This window comes from Ambystoma mexicanum, chromosome 12 (assembly GCF_040938575.1).
Source record: "Ambystoma mexicanum isolate Mex_15411 chromosome 12, UKY_AmexF1_1, whole genome shotgun sequence".
NCBI lineage: Eukaryota > Metazoa > Chordata > Amphibia > Caudata > Ambystomatidae > Ambystoma > Ambystoma mexicanum.
Window position 1 is genome coordinate 471090829 of NC_090936.1, and position 19460 is coordinate 471110288.

The following is a 19460-nucleotide window of genomic DNA, read 5'->3' on the forward strand; positions in this document are numbered from 1 at the left end:
AGACAGAGAAGCGCCACTGGGCTCTGTGCGAAGTTGTTATGAATTAGTGTGAAAGAGTGGAAGAAAAACACAGATAACACGACCCTTGTCCGAGTGGAGAGCGAAGGAAGCTAATCAGCATGGCTTGTGTGCCGCGGAGACAGCAAAAGGGGGGCAGCGCCACATGGGGAGATGGGAGAGGAGCCTTTGCAGGCAAGCAGAGCTTTGCATGCACGAGATGGAGGGGGAGAGATGGCCTGTTCTCTGGAGGAAAGAGGATTTTGTGAAGCCAACAGTGGCGTGAATGGGTATGAATGGAGAAATAGGAGGCAGGCACTGCAGGCATTAGAAGGCCATGAGCTAGTAGATGTGCTTTGAAATGTCACATTGACACAGAACATGCAGTGACCAGAACACGAAAGAACATGCTACACAGACAGAATGATGACACACAGAGAAACGAAGGAATGCTTAAAGTAACCATGGGGAATGAGTGCGTCATGGAATATTATAACCAGAGGTGAAGAGAGAAGGGAGTTGCTAGTTGCTGTTGGAGATGGTGCTAGATGCGATGAGGGAGAGGTGTCTTGGTGCAGCAGAATCTGATGAGGCCTTGATGAGATCGATCTGGCAGAGAGACCGAAGCCTGGCTCTGAATGACTGGCTGGTTGCAGAGTAGCAGGAGAGGAGAGACCTGGCCCTGGCAAACAGAGCTGGAGACCAAGGGAAGCAAATGGGAAGTATGGTTTGTGGCCTAGACTAAACTGATTGATTAGAACAGACACTCACACAAAGAGCTTTGGGTTTGGGAAAGGGGAAATCAGCAGGGATTGTCTTAGATAGAGAGTGTGAAGTATGGTGTGGATTGGAGAGGATTGATCCTGCATGAAGGAGAGGATTGCTGAATGCTGACGCTTGCATTAGACTGCATTAGAATCACAGGCTTGCATCACAGGCTTGCATTAGAAGCTTGAAAGGCTTATAGTTATCCACTGCATGGTAGATTTGCACCAGGAGCATAAAAGGTGCAAATTCGAGATTCACATAGTTTAATGGAATGCTTGCATCATGCCTAGAAATGCATAAATAAATGTATTTTATTTTTATAATTGAATCGATTCTTGTGTTTTCTTTGTGTCTTGTGTTTTGTGTCCATAGGAGTAAGATAGGTGTATGTTGTTAAGCGTAAGATAGGAGTAACACAGTGCACAAAGGCCGTGAGATACGAAAGCAGGGGGGGTATAGTGATCCACATCCCCCTAGGAGATTGTCTAAGATTGTCTAAGACCGGTGCATGGTTGCCCAGGGGGGCTAGACCGTGTTAGGATTTGTTTTACGGTCTGACACCTTTTGTTCTTCAAGGTCCCCTGGCGGGGCACTCATTACCTGTGCTAGATGCTCTGCTGCCAGGCGTTGCTTGTCCTGCTCGGTGTACTGCTTTCTGCCTTGCGAATCCCGCAGTCCAATGATCGTATTGTTTTGTTTCGCTTTAGCAAGTTTGCCAAAAACAACAAAGCGAACAAATTACTGGTTGCCATAGTAGAATTGTTTGGCTTTTGCCAGTTGATGTGCTGTGTGTTCGGCGTAGTGGGCTTCGATCTTTTTCTGTGCCGTGTGAATGGCAAGTTGTGTTCTTGGGGACCATCCTTTTTCTTTATGGATCTTCTCCGCTTTTCAGAGGTCATTCTCGAGGGCCAGGTGGGGCTGTCGCCTAGTCTTGTGGAAGGCTACGTCCTGAGCTATCAATTCCCCATGTATGACCGCTTTCATGGCGTCCCAGGTGTTAGCGGGAGAGGTGTCCGCTGTGGGGTTTTCTTTAAAGAAATTCTTGATTGTAGTTGCGATTGAGTCCCTGAGCGGCATCTCATTAAGTATTGGATCATAGAGTGTCCATTTATGTTGCACTGAATGGGATGATTCATGCACTCAGATTTCCAGGGTCACTGGGCCGTGGTCAGACAGGATCCTTGGCCCTATGTTTACATCATTGGCAAATGAGAGTATCTGGGGAGAAACCAAGAGGAGGTCTATTCTGGAGAATGTCCTATGGACGTAAGAGTAGAAAGAAAAGTATTTATCTGAGGGATGGAGTACCCTCCATGAGTCCACCACCTCCAGAGTTCTGAATAGCTGCAGGAGTGCCAGTGCTGAAGTGAAGTGTCCGGACGAAGGCGGATGGGATTTGTACTTTGTGGGGTCCGAGACTCTGTTAAAGTCGCCGGCAATGATAATTTGACCCTCCAAGAAGGAGCAGAGGGTGGTGCTCAGAGCTTCATAGAAGTCGACTTGGCCTGTGTTCGGGGCGTATACTGATACAAAGGTATATAGTTGTCCCAGCAGCAGGCACTTCACAGCAGCAAATCAGCCATCCGGGCAGAGTTTTGTATCTAGTATCTGAAGATCTAACCCCTTCTTAAAGAGAATTGCTGTTCCCCCTTTTTTCGTGTTCCCTGATGCACAAAATTGCTTCAGAAAGAGCTGTAAAAGTAGGCACCCAAAGTCAACTGGCAATAGGTGCATTTCCTGTAGCATTGCCACTGATGCGTTTTCGTCTTGGAGCTTTTGCAGAATTGATTTGCGTTTGGCCGGGGAGTTTAGTCCTTTAACGTTCAGGGAGATGAACCTCAGGGTAGGGTGACCTGGAATGAGAGTTGAGGATGTCGATGCGTTCGGAGGGGGGGTGTGAGGTGAAGACAAATCAGCCGGCATCTTGTAGGTTTTGCGGTCGCACCTTTAACTGCCATTGAAATTTTTGCTCAGGCCTCCAACGTGAGGACAGAGATTTAACTAGGGGGAGGGCCAGTTTTGTGGGATCGCCTCCACCCCTGGCCAACGTGGCCAAGTAACTGTATGTAGCCAACATGGCTAAAATTGTGGGTTGAATATTCCAAGGACTTAGATGGATTGTACCTCGTAAATGGGCACAGGCCGTGGGGTAGGGCCCGCTGCTCCGGTTGTCAGAGTTCCATTTTTATGGCCGTGAGTGACGAGATTCCTTCGGGTGAGCCACAGGTAGATCTGGGAGTATGGAGGGGGGAGCTCGGTTGAGCCAGGTAGGAGTTGGGTCCATGGTTCCAGCGGCTAGGGCCCGGACTCATGTTGCTTAGGGTTTCAATTTTCCAGGGGGTTGGTAGCGTTTCCGCGTTCAGCTATTTCTTTCTTCTGAACCTCGGGACTCTTGACCAAGAGTTCTGCTGAGTTTTTGGAGGCATTGGGAGATCCGTGTCAATGCTGTTTTCGGGGTCTAGGGGAGACTGGGCTTTGGGCGAGGCTGAGTTCATGATTTCTCGGCATCTTCCAAGTGGCTGATCCTCCTCTGGGTGCCCTTGTAAGAGAACTGTAGGGCCGTGGGGAAGAGCCATCTGTAGCGGATTTGCTGGTCCTGCAGGAACACAGCTAGGGGTCGAAGAGATCGTCTTCTCTGGAGGGAAAGGACAGATAGATCTTGATAGATTTGGAGGGGTGAGCCCTGAAAGGTTATTTCATCTCGAGTGCGACTGTTGCAGAGATGGCTTCTTTTGTAGTGAAGAATTGTACTCTGGTGATGACGTCTGGTGCGGCGTCCGACTCCACTCCGTGGCGAGGGTGCATCCTGTGTGTACGGTCTAGGAGGAGCTGTGACTTTTCTAGTTGTGGAAGGAGAGATTGTCTCCCCCATATTCCGCCAAGTTTTTGTCTGGGAGCGATGCCGGAACCCCTCGGATGCGTAGGTTGTTACGTCGGGCCCTATTTTCCAAATCTTCTTGTTTGAATTCTAAAATTTCACATTTATCCTGGAGGAGTCTGATTGAGCGCTGGACCTCCACCAGAGTGGATGCCTGGTCCTGGGCCCGGTCCTCGACCTCTCCCAATCTCTGTTCGGCCTCCGTCACACATTGATCAGTGTTTTCCAGTTTGGTGGTCAGTTGAGTCATGCATGATCTGAATTCAGACTTCATGTCCGCCCTGAATGCCCGAATGTCGTTTTTAGTTGCAAGCGTTCCCTTGTCATCTAGGGCATCTTGAGGGGAGGAGCCATGGGGATCCTGTGTCTTGGATCTTTCAGATGACATCAGCATTGCGGCTATGTCTGGATTCTTGCCGGATTTTGATTGTTTGGCCATCATGTTTTCCTGGACAGAAGGAGGGAGGGTCCTATGCCCCTAAGAGGCTGGTGGGATAGTTTCAGTGTCACACAGGGCTTTCAGACTGGATAAAAGCCAGATGCAGATATGGAGGCTAGGGTCACTTATGGGGGAGTTCACTGTTCCCTCGGGAGGTGGGTTAGGATAGGAGGCTCTCAAGGCGTGGGCCGGGGGGCCCCAGGAGATGTCCAGGCAGATCAGGAAGGTAGAATGTCGCTGACCGCTGGCTTCCACTTCTTTATTGCCGCTGAGTAGGCGTTCCGGAAGGGGATAGTAGGTCCCTTAATGGAGATCAGATCAGGTCTAGTTGCAGTGAGCGGGAGTTGCCAGATTCCCGGGGCGAAGCTTGTGATGGCTCAATAGGTGCAAGTGGATGGAGGGCTCCCACTCCCCTTAACGTGCTCCCCCAGCTCTCCCTGCGAGGCCCAGATGCAGTGGGGATCTCACAGGCTACCAAGCCTGGTGGGGTGACGGAGGCTGGAGATATAGTGGGGGGGGAGATCAGCAGCTCCACCAGCGCTGGGGGGGTACAGGGCAAACCTTGCCCCCAGGCGAAGGGCTCCCACTGCTTACTGGGGATGATGCCAAAGGGCTTGGGCCGCCTTACCCTCTGGAGCCTGTGAAGCTTGTGTCTTACATGGATCCCTGATAGCTGCCAGCCAGGGTTCCCGGTTCCAAGGGGATGCTGCTGCTTGAGCTTCTGGAAGACCATAGTCTTGGGTGGCTGGTTGGCGTTGCGGGAGAATGTTCACCTAGTTTCCTGCCCCAGCGCGTGTGTGTATTCAGGCTGGGCTGTGGAGGCAGAGCGAAGACGCCACCGGCCTCTCCTGCAAGTTCGGGCTCGGTGCGGGCTGCCTGGCGGGATGTCTGCCGCTGTATATGGGGGCCCACTGGTGGCGGGCAACCGCTGAATGGTCCGAGGTGGATGGGTGCCCCTCTTCTGCTCACCTTGTCCCGGCTGCCCCCAGGACCCAGGGTGCCTTAGCGGGATCTCTGCTTCCTTGCCGCCGGTCCGGAACGCTTCATGCGGGCTCAGGCAGAGCTATGCCGGCAGCGCGAGGGCGTCCCCCAGCCCCTCCTTCCTGGGCCAGCCAAGTCCGCTGCAGGCTCACTGCAGCCCGTCAGGTGAGTTCTCTGCCGCTTTGTATGGGGGTTCTCTGGCGGCAGGGGCCCAATGGGGGGGTCCTATGAGGGTGGATGCCCCTCCTCCATTCACCCCGTCCTCAGCTCCTCTCAGTCACCAGAGCTCCGTCTGCCATTTTGGAGCCGCCGAGCCGCGGGCTGAAAGGCAGCAAAAGGTTTTTGCCTGTGCCTCGCGGGATACGATTCAGTGGCACTTGAGAGTGGGACTTCATATGCTCCTAGGTCTCATGGAGCCTCGTCGGGGGTTTATTTCAGCCGGTACAGCATTACGGCTGCTTTTAATTAGTGGAGCAGCGGGTGTCCCATGGAGGCCATCAGAGGAGCATCCGCGGGCGCTCCAGGCCACGCCCATTAAGAAACACTTCTGCAGTTTGTGTCATCACTGACCCTCGAGGTTATGCTGCATTGAACAGGAGATTGGATGGGTCTGCTGATGTTATATTATGCTAAGACTGTGTTGGGAGTTATTTAGACCCTTAAACTAAATTCCCCAACAAAAAAACTATGCTCAAACTCATAATTAGCTGATCTCTAAGTCTAAGCCTTAGACTAAACTGCTAAGGTGCCAATCACAGTGTGTTCTTGAGTCCTCATATGCTGGACTAGTCCAAATAGAGGGATTATGTATTTTGGAAGGTGTAGTAGGATGCTACATTGAACAGTTTTCAAGGAAGCAAGAGATAGTCCAGCAAGCATGTGTGACAAAGTCAGTAAGGTGACGCTGTCAGGAGGTGATGTTGACCGCTCTCAGCTTGAGGTGAGAGGCCCACCTGGGTGGAAGACATAGCCAGCCCTACTCCAGAGGGGAAAGGTGACAGTTGGGAGGACCCCAAACCCTGTCCCTTTATTTGGTGTCTGCTAGCATGATACCTGTATCACTTTCTCTTGCCTAATACTGAAATTGCACAATGATTGCCATTCTATCTTTGTCTTCCATAGGAAGATGCCTGGCCCCGTGGGTGAAGAGTGAGCACCCAATCTGACAAGGAGAGAAAGAAAGAGAGAGATAGAGAGAGAAAATGCTCTAAGTGCAGGAAGACTTCAACGAGTGGACTCAGCAAAGCTGCCTAAGAGTATAGTGCTCCACTTACAACTGCAATCCTGAGCTGAGTTTGGAACGCTTCAGATTAGAGTGGCATGAAACCTCCTAAACAAGAGACTATTATCTGGGCCCTGTTGTGACATCCAACATGGCCAGCCCACCTGAAGGGGATAACCTTGAATGAAGAGGGAGGCCAAGGACAAGGGGAGGAGGGAGGAATAGGAGGTGCTTGTAGAGCGTGGGAAGGCAGAACCCTGAAGAGGGAATAAAGAGCAAATAAAGATCTCCCTGTCACCGTGTGTTGTATGGAGGGATGCAGGGCCTAGAAGATTGGGGCTCCACAAAGAGAGGCTAACCCAGCCGCAACAACTGGCGATGAGGTGCCTCAAACCGCGCCTGCCACCCACAGCTGACAGTTGCAGACGTCGTACCCAAAGAAGGGTTGGACCAGAGAGGGCACCATGAGCCCCCAGGGAAGGAAACACCGGCAAAGAAGACTGGACGAAAGTGGGAGCAACTCAGGAGAAGGCGCACCCGGACGGAGGAAGGAAGGAGACCGACTGTCCAGCTACGGGAGCTGCTGGGTGTGAGGAGGAGGCCCCAGCCAGCAAGAGAGCAGGACCAGCTGACAGGCCATGAGCAGCAGCGTGTGAAGGAGGAACGCCGGCCCACACATCAAGATGCCGTAAGGAGGACCACAAGAGTAGCAAAGAGGAGAACCACATAAGGCACCAACTCAGGCCTCACCCACCTCGCACGCACATATAAGCAGCCACTAGGGGGGCATGTAATACAAATACAGGCTCAGGAACAGTCAGGACATGATTGCTGGCACCCCCTAGTGGGCTGACAGGAAACTACAGCAGCAGACCTTCACGTTGTGCACACACCCACACGAGGGAAGTCAGCATAGCAACAACAAAAAAAGAAAGAAAAAAGGTAATATAGGGAACCAAATTCTGCGGCACCAACTAAGCGCAACAGGCATGGGATAGGTGCTGGAAGAAAGGATACAGGGCCAAGGGAGTGCACAGCGCACGGACAGTGAGAGGGTAGCACAAACCACCCAGAGTAAGGGAAATAAATATGCTACAGGAGGCTATGACCTGCAGAGGACACCGAAATGATCTCAAGGGAGCACATGAGAACTGAAGAAGGTACAGTGCAGATATACAACAGTGCATCCACAGTCTGCAGCAGCATGGCAGAAGGCGAACAGATTGGAAGCAATACCAACAGACAACAGAGAAGCAGAAACGTGAGAAGGCAAACAAGACAGCCACAGGATAGACTGCCCAAGGAGGCGGCTAGAGGAGAGACTGCCCAAGGAGGGGGCCACAGGAGAGACTGCCCAAGGAGCACCAAAGGGAAGACTGCCCAAAGAATGCCCAAGGAAAGGGCCGGATGAGATACCAAACCTAGAAGGAGGCAAGAGCCCCTGCGGTGCAGAAGGAGAACGATCCACACAGGAGGGGTGAACCGAGGCGGCTGGGAAGATGCGCCAGGGTGAGGAAGGCCCAACATAGTTGAGCAGTTGGCAGAGAAACAGTGCTCGGCCCTAACCAGCAAGCAAAGGAGGTGAGGAGCACCCACACAGTTGACAGCAAGCAGCGCCCACCAAGGGGAACCGACTATGTGGCTACAAAGATAAGAACAGCCCACGCAGCAGGTATAGAATGCCGCCAGGGTGCATCATAAAACAAAAGTGGGTCCAAGGAACGAAGAGAGCCACCACTAAGGAACAAGAGCACAGGCCAGGAATGATACTTGGCAGGACACAACCATACCTGCCCAGAGAGTCAACCGGAGACTGGGCAGTCACCAACAAAGCCTCCCACGGTCAAGCCATCAAGACCAACAAGACAAGGGAGTTTAATGAAATCCATCCACACCGACAAAGCGGTACAAGCAAGCGCACCCAGAAACGCAACAGATCAGAGAAAGCACAGACAATGGCGCCACATGGAGAAAAGAGAGTGGGGGTAAAACCCTACATGGGCACACCCATTACACGGCACAGCCAGCTACTAATCAAACATACCCAGTTGAGAGAATGGACAAATGGGGCACCACACCTAAACCCAGGTCCTCCACCGCCTGGCGAATTACCATCATTACCGAGGGACGTTGAAGCGACAAAGTCCAAGATGAACATGGAAGCCCATCAGAACAACCTTGAGGGTTAAGAGAAGCGCATCACCAGACACACCAGCACACCCAAGCCATTGGGGGAAGAAGGGCTGGACAATAAATGTCCCACATACACCTTCGGGAGAAGGCTGGGCTGTAGAGGTGATACTCCTAAATCTGACTGTGGCCAAGACTACTTCTCTGGAGTTCAAAAAACGATGCTAGTATGGGAATGTCACTACCGCAACTGCTCTACATGCGCCCCCTGCCAAAGGTTAACACTCTACCTACCAAGGACAAGCAACCACGACAGAATAGAAGACTGGCATGGAGGCAGTATGATTCAATGTTGGAGGCCCCCCAAGGACTGCAAAGTGGGACATCCACTGCTCGAGATAACAGATAAAACAAATACAGCTGACTGTGGGGAAAGTGCATGGAAACACCTAGTCCTCCCAGCAGAAAACTGGACAACAGCATTCTCCATAGCCAGCTGAGTCACTTTCGCTGATCAGCGGTCCCCTAAGCAGGAGCAAGAGGCAAGAGCAGACTCCAGCCACCAAGAAGACCACAGGCAGCAGGAGCAGGGCATCAACAACATCACTGGGCTAAAGAGGGTGCTAGCAGATCTACCGAGCTAGATTCATCAACAGCCACTACGATGGAAATGGGCTGTCCAGGGCCTCGACTATACAACCAGTGAAGCAGCACACCCCAGGCCAGCACCGCATAGACCCCGGCCGCCACTCGGGCGACCAGCACAAGTCCTGCTACTCAGGCAGTCTTCTCTCTAACCGTGATGATCCCAGGTGATGGAAAGGCAGTCCCCGGCACCCCAATCTACAACTACAATGAATCCCTGGATTGTCACTATGACCAGAACACGGGACTATACGTTAATATCAACCATCCATACGACTACAACTCGCCGACTGCACAGTACGTGGGGTGGGGTGGGAAACAAACCTATTCCCCGGCTTCAACAAAATGGCCCACAACAGCAGCAACTGAATGGCACGGCCGCAAGCACAAAGGACGAGGAAAACAGGAAAGAGAAACACAAGAGTAGAGCTGCTCAGCAGGATGCCAAAGAGATGGAGTGCTGGGCTAAGACTTTTAAGGGACAGAAAGAAGATCTGAAGAACAGACTCCAGACATTGCCCTCCAAGGATGAAGAGAGAAGGGGATTGGCAACAGCAAAGACCAGCGTCGTCTGGGTTGAAGGGGAGGGCGCTCAGGCTGAAAGGCAGCTAATGGTGCCAAAGAGGACAATGCCAATAGGGAAGAAGGATGTGGAACCGGAGCGAGTGACAGAGGGCGGGGAAGATGTCAACGCCGCTGAGGCAACCGAGGACTGCTCCAAAGAGACACAACAGTATGGACCACAAGCACGAATGCTGTGGGAAGGAGGTCTTATTCCGGGCAGCTGTTCTAGGATATCACACAGGTCCTGGTATGATTGCAGAGAGGAAGAACAGCAAAAGGGAATAGGTTCAAGACAAATACCACGACGGCCGCCAGACCACAGGAGAAGAAAGACCAACCCCTACAAAGATGATAAGCAAGGGTGGGGGTTTGTGACATCTAACATGGCCAGCCCACCTTAAGGGGAGAACCACCTTAAGGAAAGAAGAGGGAGGACAAGGGGAGTAGGGAGGAAGAGGGGGGGCTAGTAAAGCCCGGGAAGGCAGAACCCTGTAGAGGGAATAAAGGGCGGTTAAAGATCTCCCCATCTCTGTGTGTTCTATGGAGGGATGCAGGGCCTAGAAGATTTGGGGCTCCACAAAGAGGCTAACCCAGCCGCAACAGGCCCTTTGCATAGGATAGGTCCTGTTGTGACTCCAGCATCCTGTGTACACCAGGAATTGTATTTATAAACTGGATCAAGAAGACTCTTAATGACTGTGGACGTCTCCATTGCTGAACCGCTGTGGACGCCTGCCTCAAAAAGAGGCAGGGCTTCAGCCACCATTTATGTCTTTACTAAACTATAACACCTCCCAGGTGAGAATGAATCCAGCGGTTGGCCCAATGAAGCAGGTGAGAGAGGTAGCCAATTGAAGGGGAAGGGGAGAATATATGGAGGAACAGGAAGCATGGAATTGTGGGTTACTTGGGTTAGATAGAGGAAGGAGAATGAGACAGACCAAGAGACCAGGTGGAGGAAGGGTGGTGGAGAAAGACATGGAGGAGAATTATTGAAGGATTGTCCAAGGTGAGGTATTGGTTAGTGAGAGAAAGTGGTACTGGGTTGTGAGTCTGTGTGGAAGGTGTGAGAGTGAGACTGATAAGAGTAGGGAGTGCATGGTAAGGTGAATGAAGGGGTGAAAGGAGAGTGACTGGGAAAGCAGGTGTGGAAGAAGTAGTAGAGTGGAGAGCGGGGTAGTAGTAGAGTGGAGAGAGATAGTAGTATGGAGGGGGAGCTGTAGTATGGAGAGGGGACTAGTAGGAGCGAGAGCACATTTAGGGGGTGGAGATAGGTAGTAGAGAAAGAAGAAACAGGAACATCTGAGGAAGAATGCAGGAAATGATAAGGGGAGAGAAGGAGAGGCTGTGGCAGGTGAAGGAGGGATGAGGAAAAAGAAGAAAAGGAAGAATGACAGATAGATACAAGGAGAGGAGAAGGAGGGTATGGAAGTTAGAGACTAAGTGGGGCCTGAGTGTCTGAGAGGCACCTGACATTATTGCAAACTACCTTGGGATTCTAGGTTGGGGACCACCCACATTGTTCCTGGAGGGAGTTATTAAGCTATGGTGTTGGCCTTTAGGCCATCACCACTATTCAGATAGCTCTGCGATAGCAGAGGTTACCAATATCTAGTGACAAGCCTGGGGTTGATGTGCGCCCATGCTAGGTAGGGAATTGACCATCTCTAGTTTAGGTAGAGGGGGTGGCCCTGAAAAAGTAGAAAAAAGTGCACATTTTACGGAGTTAGTGTGTTCTTGAGGTCATCTGTGACACACAAAACATTATAATAGCCTATTTGTATGGATTTCGGAAAAGTAAAAGACAACATCTGTCTTGAACAAATGCACATTTTGATCCAGATTATACATTCGACACTTCAGACATACATAAGGTAAGGGGTCCTATTGGCCTCAGAAGAGACATTGGAAAAGGAAGTTGGAAGTTGGGAGGCATTATTCCCAAGTCTAAGGAAACACTTACAAAATCTTTAGGAAAACGAGTGTTAGCTTCAAAGGGTACTAAGTGAAATGGTCTATTTAATTTTCAAAACAATTAAATAGACTGATTTAGAAAGACCGCTCTGAGACCTCCCTGAGCGGTCCTTCTAAATCCAACTGTCACACAGGGGCTGACAGGCACTGTGGAGTTGGCTGCAAAAAGACGGATGTAGGCTGAGGTGAATGTTTGTGTGCCTGTGTGTATGTTGTGTGTTGGACAGTGTGCGTGTAACTGTCTGTGAGGGGTTGGCCAAAAATAGTTATGGCCGGGATGGGATGTGGTATGGAAGGAGGTTGTTTGGGGGAGAAATCCCCCCCCACCCCAACCCCCCCAGGTTTTAAGCAGGAGATTGGTTTATTGGTTTTCAGGGGACAGGGGGCTGAACAGTAATGTATTTTTAATATTAAAATCTACACCAAATAGGCTGAAACCAATTGGTCATTTTTGCTTGCGGCCTTTAATATTCGAAATTAGCACATACAACCCTTCAAAGCACATCCTTATTTTTTATAGGGAACATTATAAGGTACAACGGTGAACAGGGATGGTCGATTTCCAATTCTAAGAGCTGAATAATTGCACCCAGAAGAACATGGGAGCGACATTCATCAGAAAGAACATTACCAGAGGTAAGTAATTAGTTATTCTAATGATTTGTGTCTGCCCAAGCATTCCTTATCTTAGATAGACTGCCACAGCAATGCTTGTCCTTCTGAAGGAGGGAAAAAGAGCAACTCCTGTTGCAATCTCCTCCTGATGCATTATTCAAGACAGCATAGGGCATCCTGGCTTTCCCAGGTGTCCAAGCAATAATGTTCAGTGAACGTGTGGAGAGAAGACCATGTTGCTGCTTGGCAAATGTGTATGGTAGGGACCCCTCTCTTAAGAGCTGAGGAAGCTGCCACACCTCTAGTGGAGTGTGATTTTAACCCTTTTGGGACTGTTTGACCCGCTGTCTTGGGCACTCTAAAATAGCTAGTACAATCCATCTGGAAATGGTTTGTTTAGTAATCGCCTTACCCATTTAAGGGCCAGCACACCCTACAGCTAATCTTCTGTTCTGAAGCTCCTTGTCCTTGCTATGTAAAAGCTCAGAGCCCTTATGTCCAATATGTGCAGCCTCTCCTCTTCCTTATAAGGATGAGGAGGAGAATAAAAAGCTGGTAAATTAATTTGTTGCCCTAGCTGGAATCCCCCACACTACATTGGGGAGGAAGGACAGACACGCTCTTAGGGTCTCCTTGTCTACGGTGAAGACAGTGAGTGATGATTTGTATGACAGAGCTTATAGCCCGCTCACTTTGCGAGCTGGCATAATGGCAACTAAAAAGCCTGTCATTGAGTTCATTGACTCAAAGGGTGTACCCATCAAGAATGTTAACACCGTGCCCAAGTCCTATGCTAGCACCGAGAAGGGTGGCGGGGGAAATGTGTTCACTCACCCTTTCAGGAATTGCATGACCAGGGGCACAGTAAAATAGGAGCCTTGGTCAGGAATTCTCTTAAAAATTGAGATCTCTGCCAAGTGCCCCTTAGCTGTAGCCACCTGGAGTCCTTTGCCTCGCAAGGTGTAACAGAAAAAAAGTACTGAAATATATTGCATGATAAAGGATCCCACTCTTTGGCTCTACAGCACCTGCAAGTTTCTTCCATTGGCAGTGTTAAAGAGCCTTTGTTGCTGGCCTTCTCGCCGAGAGCAACACCTCCTTGATGTCTTCCGGAAAGGTCTCAATCTCTGTACCTCCTCCTCTCAGTAGCCAGGTGTGGAGATTGAGGGTACTGATATTGGGGTGGAGGATAAGACCTCCTTCTTATGAGAGCAGGTCGGCTCTCCTTGGAATGTGACATGGAGGGCAGATGGCCAAGCCCACAAGCTCCGAGGACCATGTTCCCCTGTCCCTGTGCAGGGCTATTAGGATTATGGTTGTGGCAAATCTCCTCAACCTCCTGATGACATGTGAGATAGATGACGGGAATTGGTGGTAACGCATATAGCAGTGGATAATTCCTGTCCGCCACAAAAGCATCCCCTAGTGCTCCTCCTTGGGGGAATTTTACAGGAGCAGAACAGCTTACACTTCTTGTTGGAGCTGGATTTGATAAGATCTTCTTGAGGCCTTCCCTAGAGAGTAAGGATCTATGTAAGAACTTCCTGGCATAGCTCCCAATCATGGGAGACTGAACCCTGCCTGCTCAGGGTGTCCGCAGTCATGTTCTCTTTCCTGGCTAGATGAATCGCCAACAAGGAGCTATGGCTTTGTGTCACCTAAAAGCAGAGCTGCATTGCCTCTCTGCACAGTGGTAGTGACCCCTATACCCCTTCTTTTTCTGAGGTAGTGCATGGCCACTGTATTGTCCGTCTCGATCAGGACTGTCTGCCCCTGTATTGAGGTCTAAAGGCCATCAGTGCTAGTCTGATTGCCCTCAACTCCAATAGGTTTATGTGGAGCCTCGACTCCGATAGGGACCACAACCAGCTCACTGTGACTATGTTCAGGTGTGCGCCCCAGGACTTCCACGCTTCAGTGAGGTATCCGTCACTATTGTCACATCTGGTCAAGGTTGCAAAAATGGTTCTCGCGCAAACAATTCTCCATTCTGGACCACCACAAGAGGTCCTCTTATACCCTTTTAGGGACCTGCAACAAATCTGTCATGTTGCCTGGGAATTGTGACCACTGAGTTCTGAGAACCTTTTGAAGGGATCTCATTCTCAGTCTGGCCTCTTGCATTAGATAAATGCAGATGCCATGAGACCCAGCAACCTTAGAAAGTCCATGATCGGTACTATTTTGGCATTCAAACATTTGCAGACCATCTGCTAGATGTTGGTAGATCTGTCCTCAGGAGGAAAGTCCTTACCCTTGGATGATTCCAGGACTGCTCCGATGAACTGGAGCGTTTGCGAAGGTGTCATCTGCGACTTCTTAAAGTTGAGGGAGATGCACAGTTTGTGTAGGAAGTGGGGAACACAGAGTCAGGGATTCTGGATCAGCTCTTTCGACTGGCCCTGATTAGCCAGTCGTCCATGTAAGGGAAGCCATGAATTCCCTACCTTCTCAGACTGGCAGCTGCTGCCACCAACAGCTTGGTGAAGACCCTCAGGGCAGAGGTAAGCCTAAATTTCATTACCTTGAATCGGTTGTGTGGACTGCCAATCACAAACCCTAGGTACGTCCTGTGCTTGGGATGAATCAGCACATGGAAGTAACCACCCTGAAGATCCAATGACACCAGCCAATCCTAAAGCTCTAGAGCCTGGAGGATCCGTGAAAGAGTCACCATCTTGAATATGTCCTCCCTGAGGAACTTGTTCTAGCACCTCAGGTCCAAGATGGGTCATAGTCCTCCGTCTTTCTTCAGTATTAAGAAATAGTGGGAGTACCATTCTTGATTCCTTTCTGCTAAAGTTGCCCACTCTATTGCACCTTTCTCCAGCAGGAAAGAAATCTCTTCCTGGAGTAGCGGGTCTGGAGATCTTAGAAACAGGGCATTTGGAGGACCAGGAGCATGGCGTTCGATGAATGGCAGACAGTACTCTTGAGCGACTATCTGTTTCACACATCCAAAGTAAGATTTTGCTATTTATCATAATACCAGGATAGCTGCCCTCCCACTGGAGAGGTTAGAGGAATGATATTAGGAAGGTTTTGGTGTTGCTGCTGCACCTGATGGGACGGTGTGACAGAAGAAGACTGACCTGCCTTCCCCCCTCTTTTTATCAAAGCTCTGGGGATTTATTTTTTCTTGTACAGGACTGACCCCTTCCTTTTTGGCTGTAAGATCTGTAAGAACGAAAAGGCCTCTCCCAGGTTGAGGAAGGTGGCTATGATGTCTGCTGTTGTGTTGCTGCATTCAGGGACTTTGCAGTCGCCTTAGAAGATTGCACTTTCTAAAGACTGTCATCAGCGTTTGAACCAAAGAGGCTATTGTCTTCAAAGTGCATATCCAACCATTTGGCCTGAACGTCAGGTACACAACCATATTTTCTCAGCCATGAGAACCATCTCAAAACAGAGCTGGTGACCATTGCTCTCTCCAGACAGTCTGAGATATCCAAGCCATCTGAGATATCTAAGCCAGAGCACAGAGCTTGGCACATTGCTTTATTTCCATCTGCTATAATATTTAGGAAGCCAACCTCTTTTCTCACTCTGGCACATTATCTACGGCTTGTTCTATGACTACCCACAATGTATGGATATACTTAGCCAAGGCCCATGTGGAGTTTACTTCCTTAAGGGCCATATTTCCTGAAGCACAAATCTTTTTTGCCCAGGCATCTACCAGTTTGTCATCCCTATCTTGGGATAAGGATGGGTAGGCAAACGATTTGGCCAATGATTCGGCAGCCTGGACCAATCAGCTCTGAGACCTAGGTTACAATGTTAGGAATTCAGGGGCCAAAGATGCAGGCTTGTACTTTTTAGCTAGATCACCTTTTATTGCTGGCACTGAGCAGGTCTTTTGCCAATGCTCTGTACGAGGATCTTTTAAGGCTGCATGAAAAAGGTAAACCGGATCTGTTACTGGGCCCTGTCCAGAATATCTGTCACGTCGTATTTTGTGACCACCTTTTTTGGGGGTCCCCAGTCTAAGGCTTCTGAGACCTTTCCAATGACAGCCCTGTATGCTGCGTTTGGATGTGCATGAGGATCTTGTTGGTAAAGGTCACTTTCAGGGGAAGTGTCCAGGGTCGGACTGGGCCATAAAATTGTCTCGGGCACCAATGAAAAAGTGGGCCACAGTTGCAAATGACTATTAATTCCTTTTGTGACACTGTTTGAATAGGACCAAAGGGGGAGTTCTGTGATTAAATGTGATGCAAATTGTGCATTTTAAAGATAATGTATTTAGCAACACTGTTCAAAACTATCAGCCGCATAGTGAAGACCAAAAAAACTGCCCCGCACCAGGATTATTCCCTGTAGGACAGTCTGAGCCTGGAAGTGTCTAACACACATGCCCCTTGTAAATCTGTAGCCAGGTCATGCAACATTTGCTTCCTCCGTGAAAATTTCCTCACAAGGATTTGTTACCCTCCTTGGTTCCAGGTCAAAGGGGACCTAATCACCATCATCTTCAATAATTATCTCGAAGGAGGACATAAAATCTCTCCTTGGCTTCGGTGCGTAGCATGACACCGATGGGTCATCAAGCTGCAACGCTGATAGGCCTCTCAAAGAGGGTGCTGAGTCAGCTTCAAAAAGCATTCATACAGGCACGGCCGTCGACAATGATCGGGCCTTTGGAGGTTTCTCCAGCATTGTGGTTGGGCCTTTCAGTGCCCTTAATGAGCCTTTGCTTGAGTACCTGCTGTCTTCACTCCGTACGGTATCTTCAGACGTCTTTTCAACTTCGACTCCAAATATGTTCTTCATTTTAAGTCTGAATTCTTTCCAATTTCTCCAAAGAATGGGATTTCGATGGGAACCTTGCATTTTCTTGTGAGGATTCCGAAGACGAGCATATTTTTCTCTTCTTCTTTTTCTTCTTTGAAGAAGATGAGTGATGGGAATCACTTCGGGAGTGAGATCTCTTGTGTTTTCTCAACTTTCTTTTCTCAGAAAGTCACTCGGTTGACTTAACCTCCTTTTCATCTGAAGGAAGTACCTTCGACGGTGTAGTACTCTGAGATTTCAAGGATGATCGTCCGAGACTCAATTTAGACCGCTGCTCCTTCAAGGCCTTCGGCAACATGTACTGGCAAGACCCGCATTCGGCCATCTTGTGTTCGATACTGAGACACCACAAGCATAGTTTGTGAGGATCGATGAGCAACATTTTACCATCGCAATCCTTACAATGCTTAAAGCCTGAAGGCTTTGGGGTCAACATTCTGTACATTTTCAAAATTTTTCAGAAATAAACAGATGTAAGGTGTTCTGATAGTTGCATTTTGAGCATTCGGAAAAAAGAAACTGAATTCATGTGGCGCGGTGGCGGCTATTTGTATATTGATGTCAACGCCATTACCGGTCGCAATGCTGAGGAGTGTCAAGGGGCTCTCGACACCAAAGCCACATGGTGCCCCCTAGTGGTGAAAAAAATTCCAAAGTTGTGCTGCTACCGCAGAAATATATCTAACATGAGGAATCTGTGGGAGGACACAATCCATTCAATCACTTTTGTGTTACCTATTCAGTTTAACAGGACAGAAATGGGTTTAAAAGGTATCCAGTCATTTTATTGTGAACAAAACAGAGTGGTGCATAACAAAGCGGACAATAACACTGAAAAGATTAAATAAATATATGAAGGGTAGTGGGGTAAGGGGTTCAAATGGGTCAGGATGGGGTTGTGGTTGCTTTAAAGGGTGGAATAAAGAGGGCCTTGGGGGGGAAACCAACCCCCAAATAAAAAATCGGTGTTTTTCGATGTTTTGTCCGCTCTGTTGTGTACCACTCTGTTTATGTGGTTGGTAAGATCACATATAACTGGTTTAAAATGCCTACACTCAAAATCATTCAAAACTGCATTCAGGAATCAGACAGCATGGGATATCCTGACTTATCCAAATACATGAGAACAATCTATTTTTTAATTACAAGACATTTCCATTGGAAACAGGAGCAGAGAACTTGTTTCTAAAATTGATTCTTTACAGGCCCTTGAAAGCCCAAAAATGCCAAACCACGACAGGCATATATGTCTCAAAACCTACAGACCCTAAGAAATCAATTCCAATAAAGACTTTTTAATCATTCATTTGCTATTTCTGGATATACTTTCTCTCACCTTTTCCTCAATCTTCAACTGGGTAGAATGTCCATTTTCATCAGTGCTTACATTTTTAGGCTGAGAAATGTCACCATCTATGTCAACTGAAACCTGCCCCAATATCTCAGGTGATTTCTGTTTCAACAAAACCAAAAAGGACACATTACAATGACACTTTGAAGTTACAATAATGAATTCCTTAAAGTCACATCTTTTGAAAATTCCCAACTGAGAATGTCAGAAGACCATAGCAAAACATATGCAACCAATCTGTAACTCTTTTTGATCATAACGCCCTTTAAATTCATCTTGTCACCCCTTTCTACTTGGAAGGCCCATGCAAGAGCTGTCATAATATAGTGATACAATATGTGGAAAAATATTCTAGAGAGGCAAACTGTCTTCAAAGTATGTGTATTTATTAGAGGAGCCAACAATGTCAATTTAGAATGAGCTGTTTGAAAGGACTGGCATCTGGTGTGCTCAGAGCGCATTTTGCTTTGATGAAAAAGCATATTTGAAAGTACATTGTCCTATTTTGCCTTCCATATGTTTGTTCCCAAAAATTCACAAGTGTATGGCTAAACCACAATGATGTTTGATTGTTTTTGCTTTTGGTTAGTTTCGGTTCATTGACCAGGTTAGCTTTTCATTTGTCAATCCATCTTCTGTACAAGATTTAATAGAAGTTTTGGGACAATTTGTTGGTAAACCCTGCCAAACAATCTATTTGTTAGTTACAATATACATATTCATATGTCATGTATACAACACAGTAATATGTTTTAAGCTGCAAGGTTATTCCTTTGTGTTAAGTCCCTTAGTTTTAGGGCTCATATAAAAATGTTAATTTAATTAATTAAATGTTTCCTATAAATAGCATATTTCTGTTTGATAAGGAGATCTAGCAATAGATATGCAGAAAATCTGTGGGGAGTTCTGTTGCTCCTTCAATTGCTGAACTTTGAATGTGGAAATTGGGGTAAACTGAAACTTGGCTCAAAAATGTGGCAGTTTTACTAAAGAAAAACTCCAGCTTTGTTTATTACCTTTGGTAAATTATCAAAACACAATCATTTCGGCAGAAAGCATTTTACCCTCCCCATTATCCACCTTCAAGTTACTAATCACCCTT

The 19460-nt window shown here is 48.4% G+C and overlaps 1 protein-coding gene across 1 annotated transcript in view; it reads right to left on the reverse strand.

Annotated features, from left to right (window-relative positions):
* LOC138513680 (V-type proton ATPase 116 kDa subunit a 4-like) overlaps positions 1-19460 on the reverse strand; it is a 4716919-nt gene that overhangs the window by 696777 nt on the left and 4000682 nt on the right. Inside the window, exon 25 of the mRNA XM_069628745.1 lies at positions 18344-18460. Within this exon, the coding sequence (XP_069484846.1) occupies positions 18344-18460 (117 nt within the window). The remainder of the gene's footprint in view (positions 1-18343; positions 18461-19460) is intronic.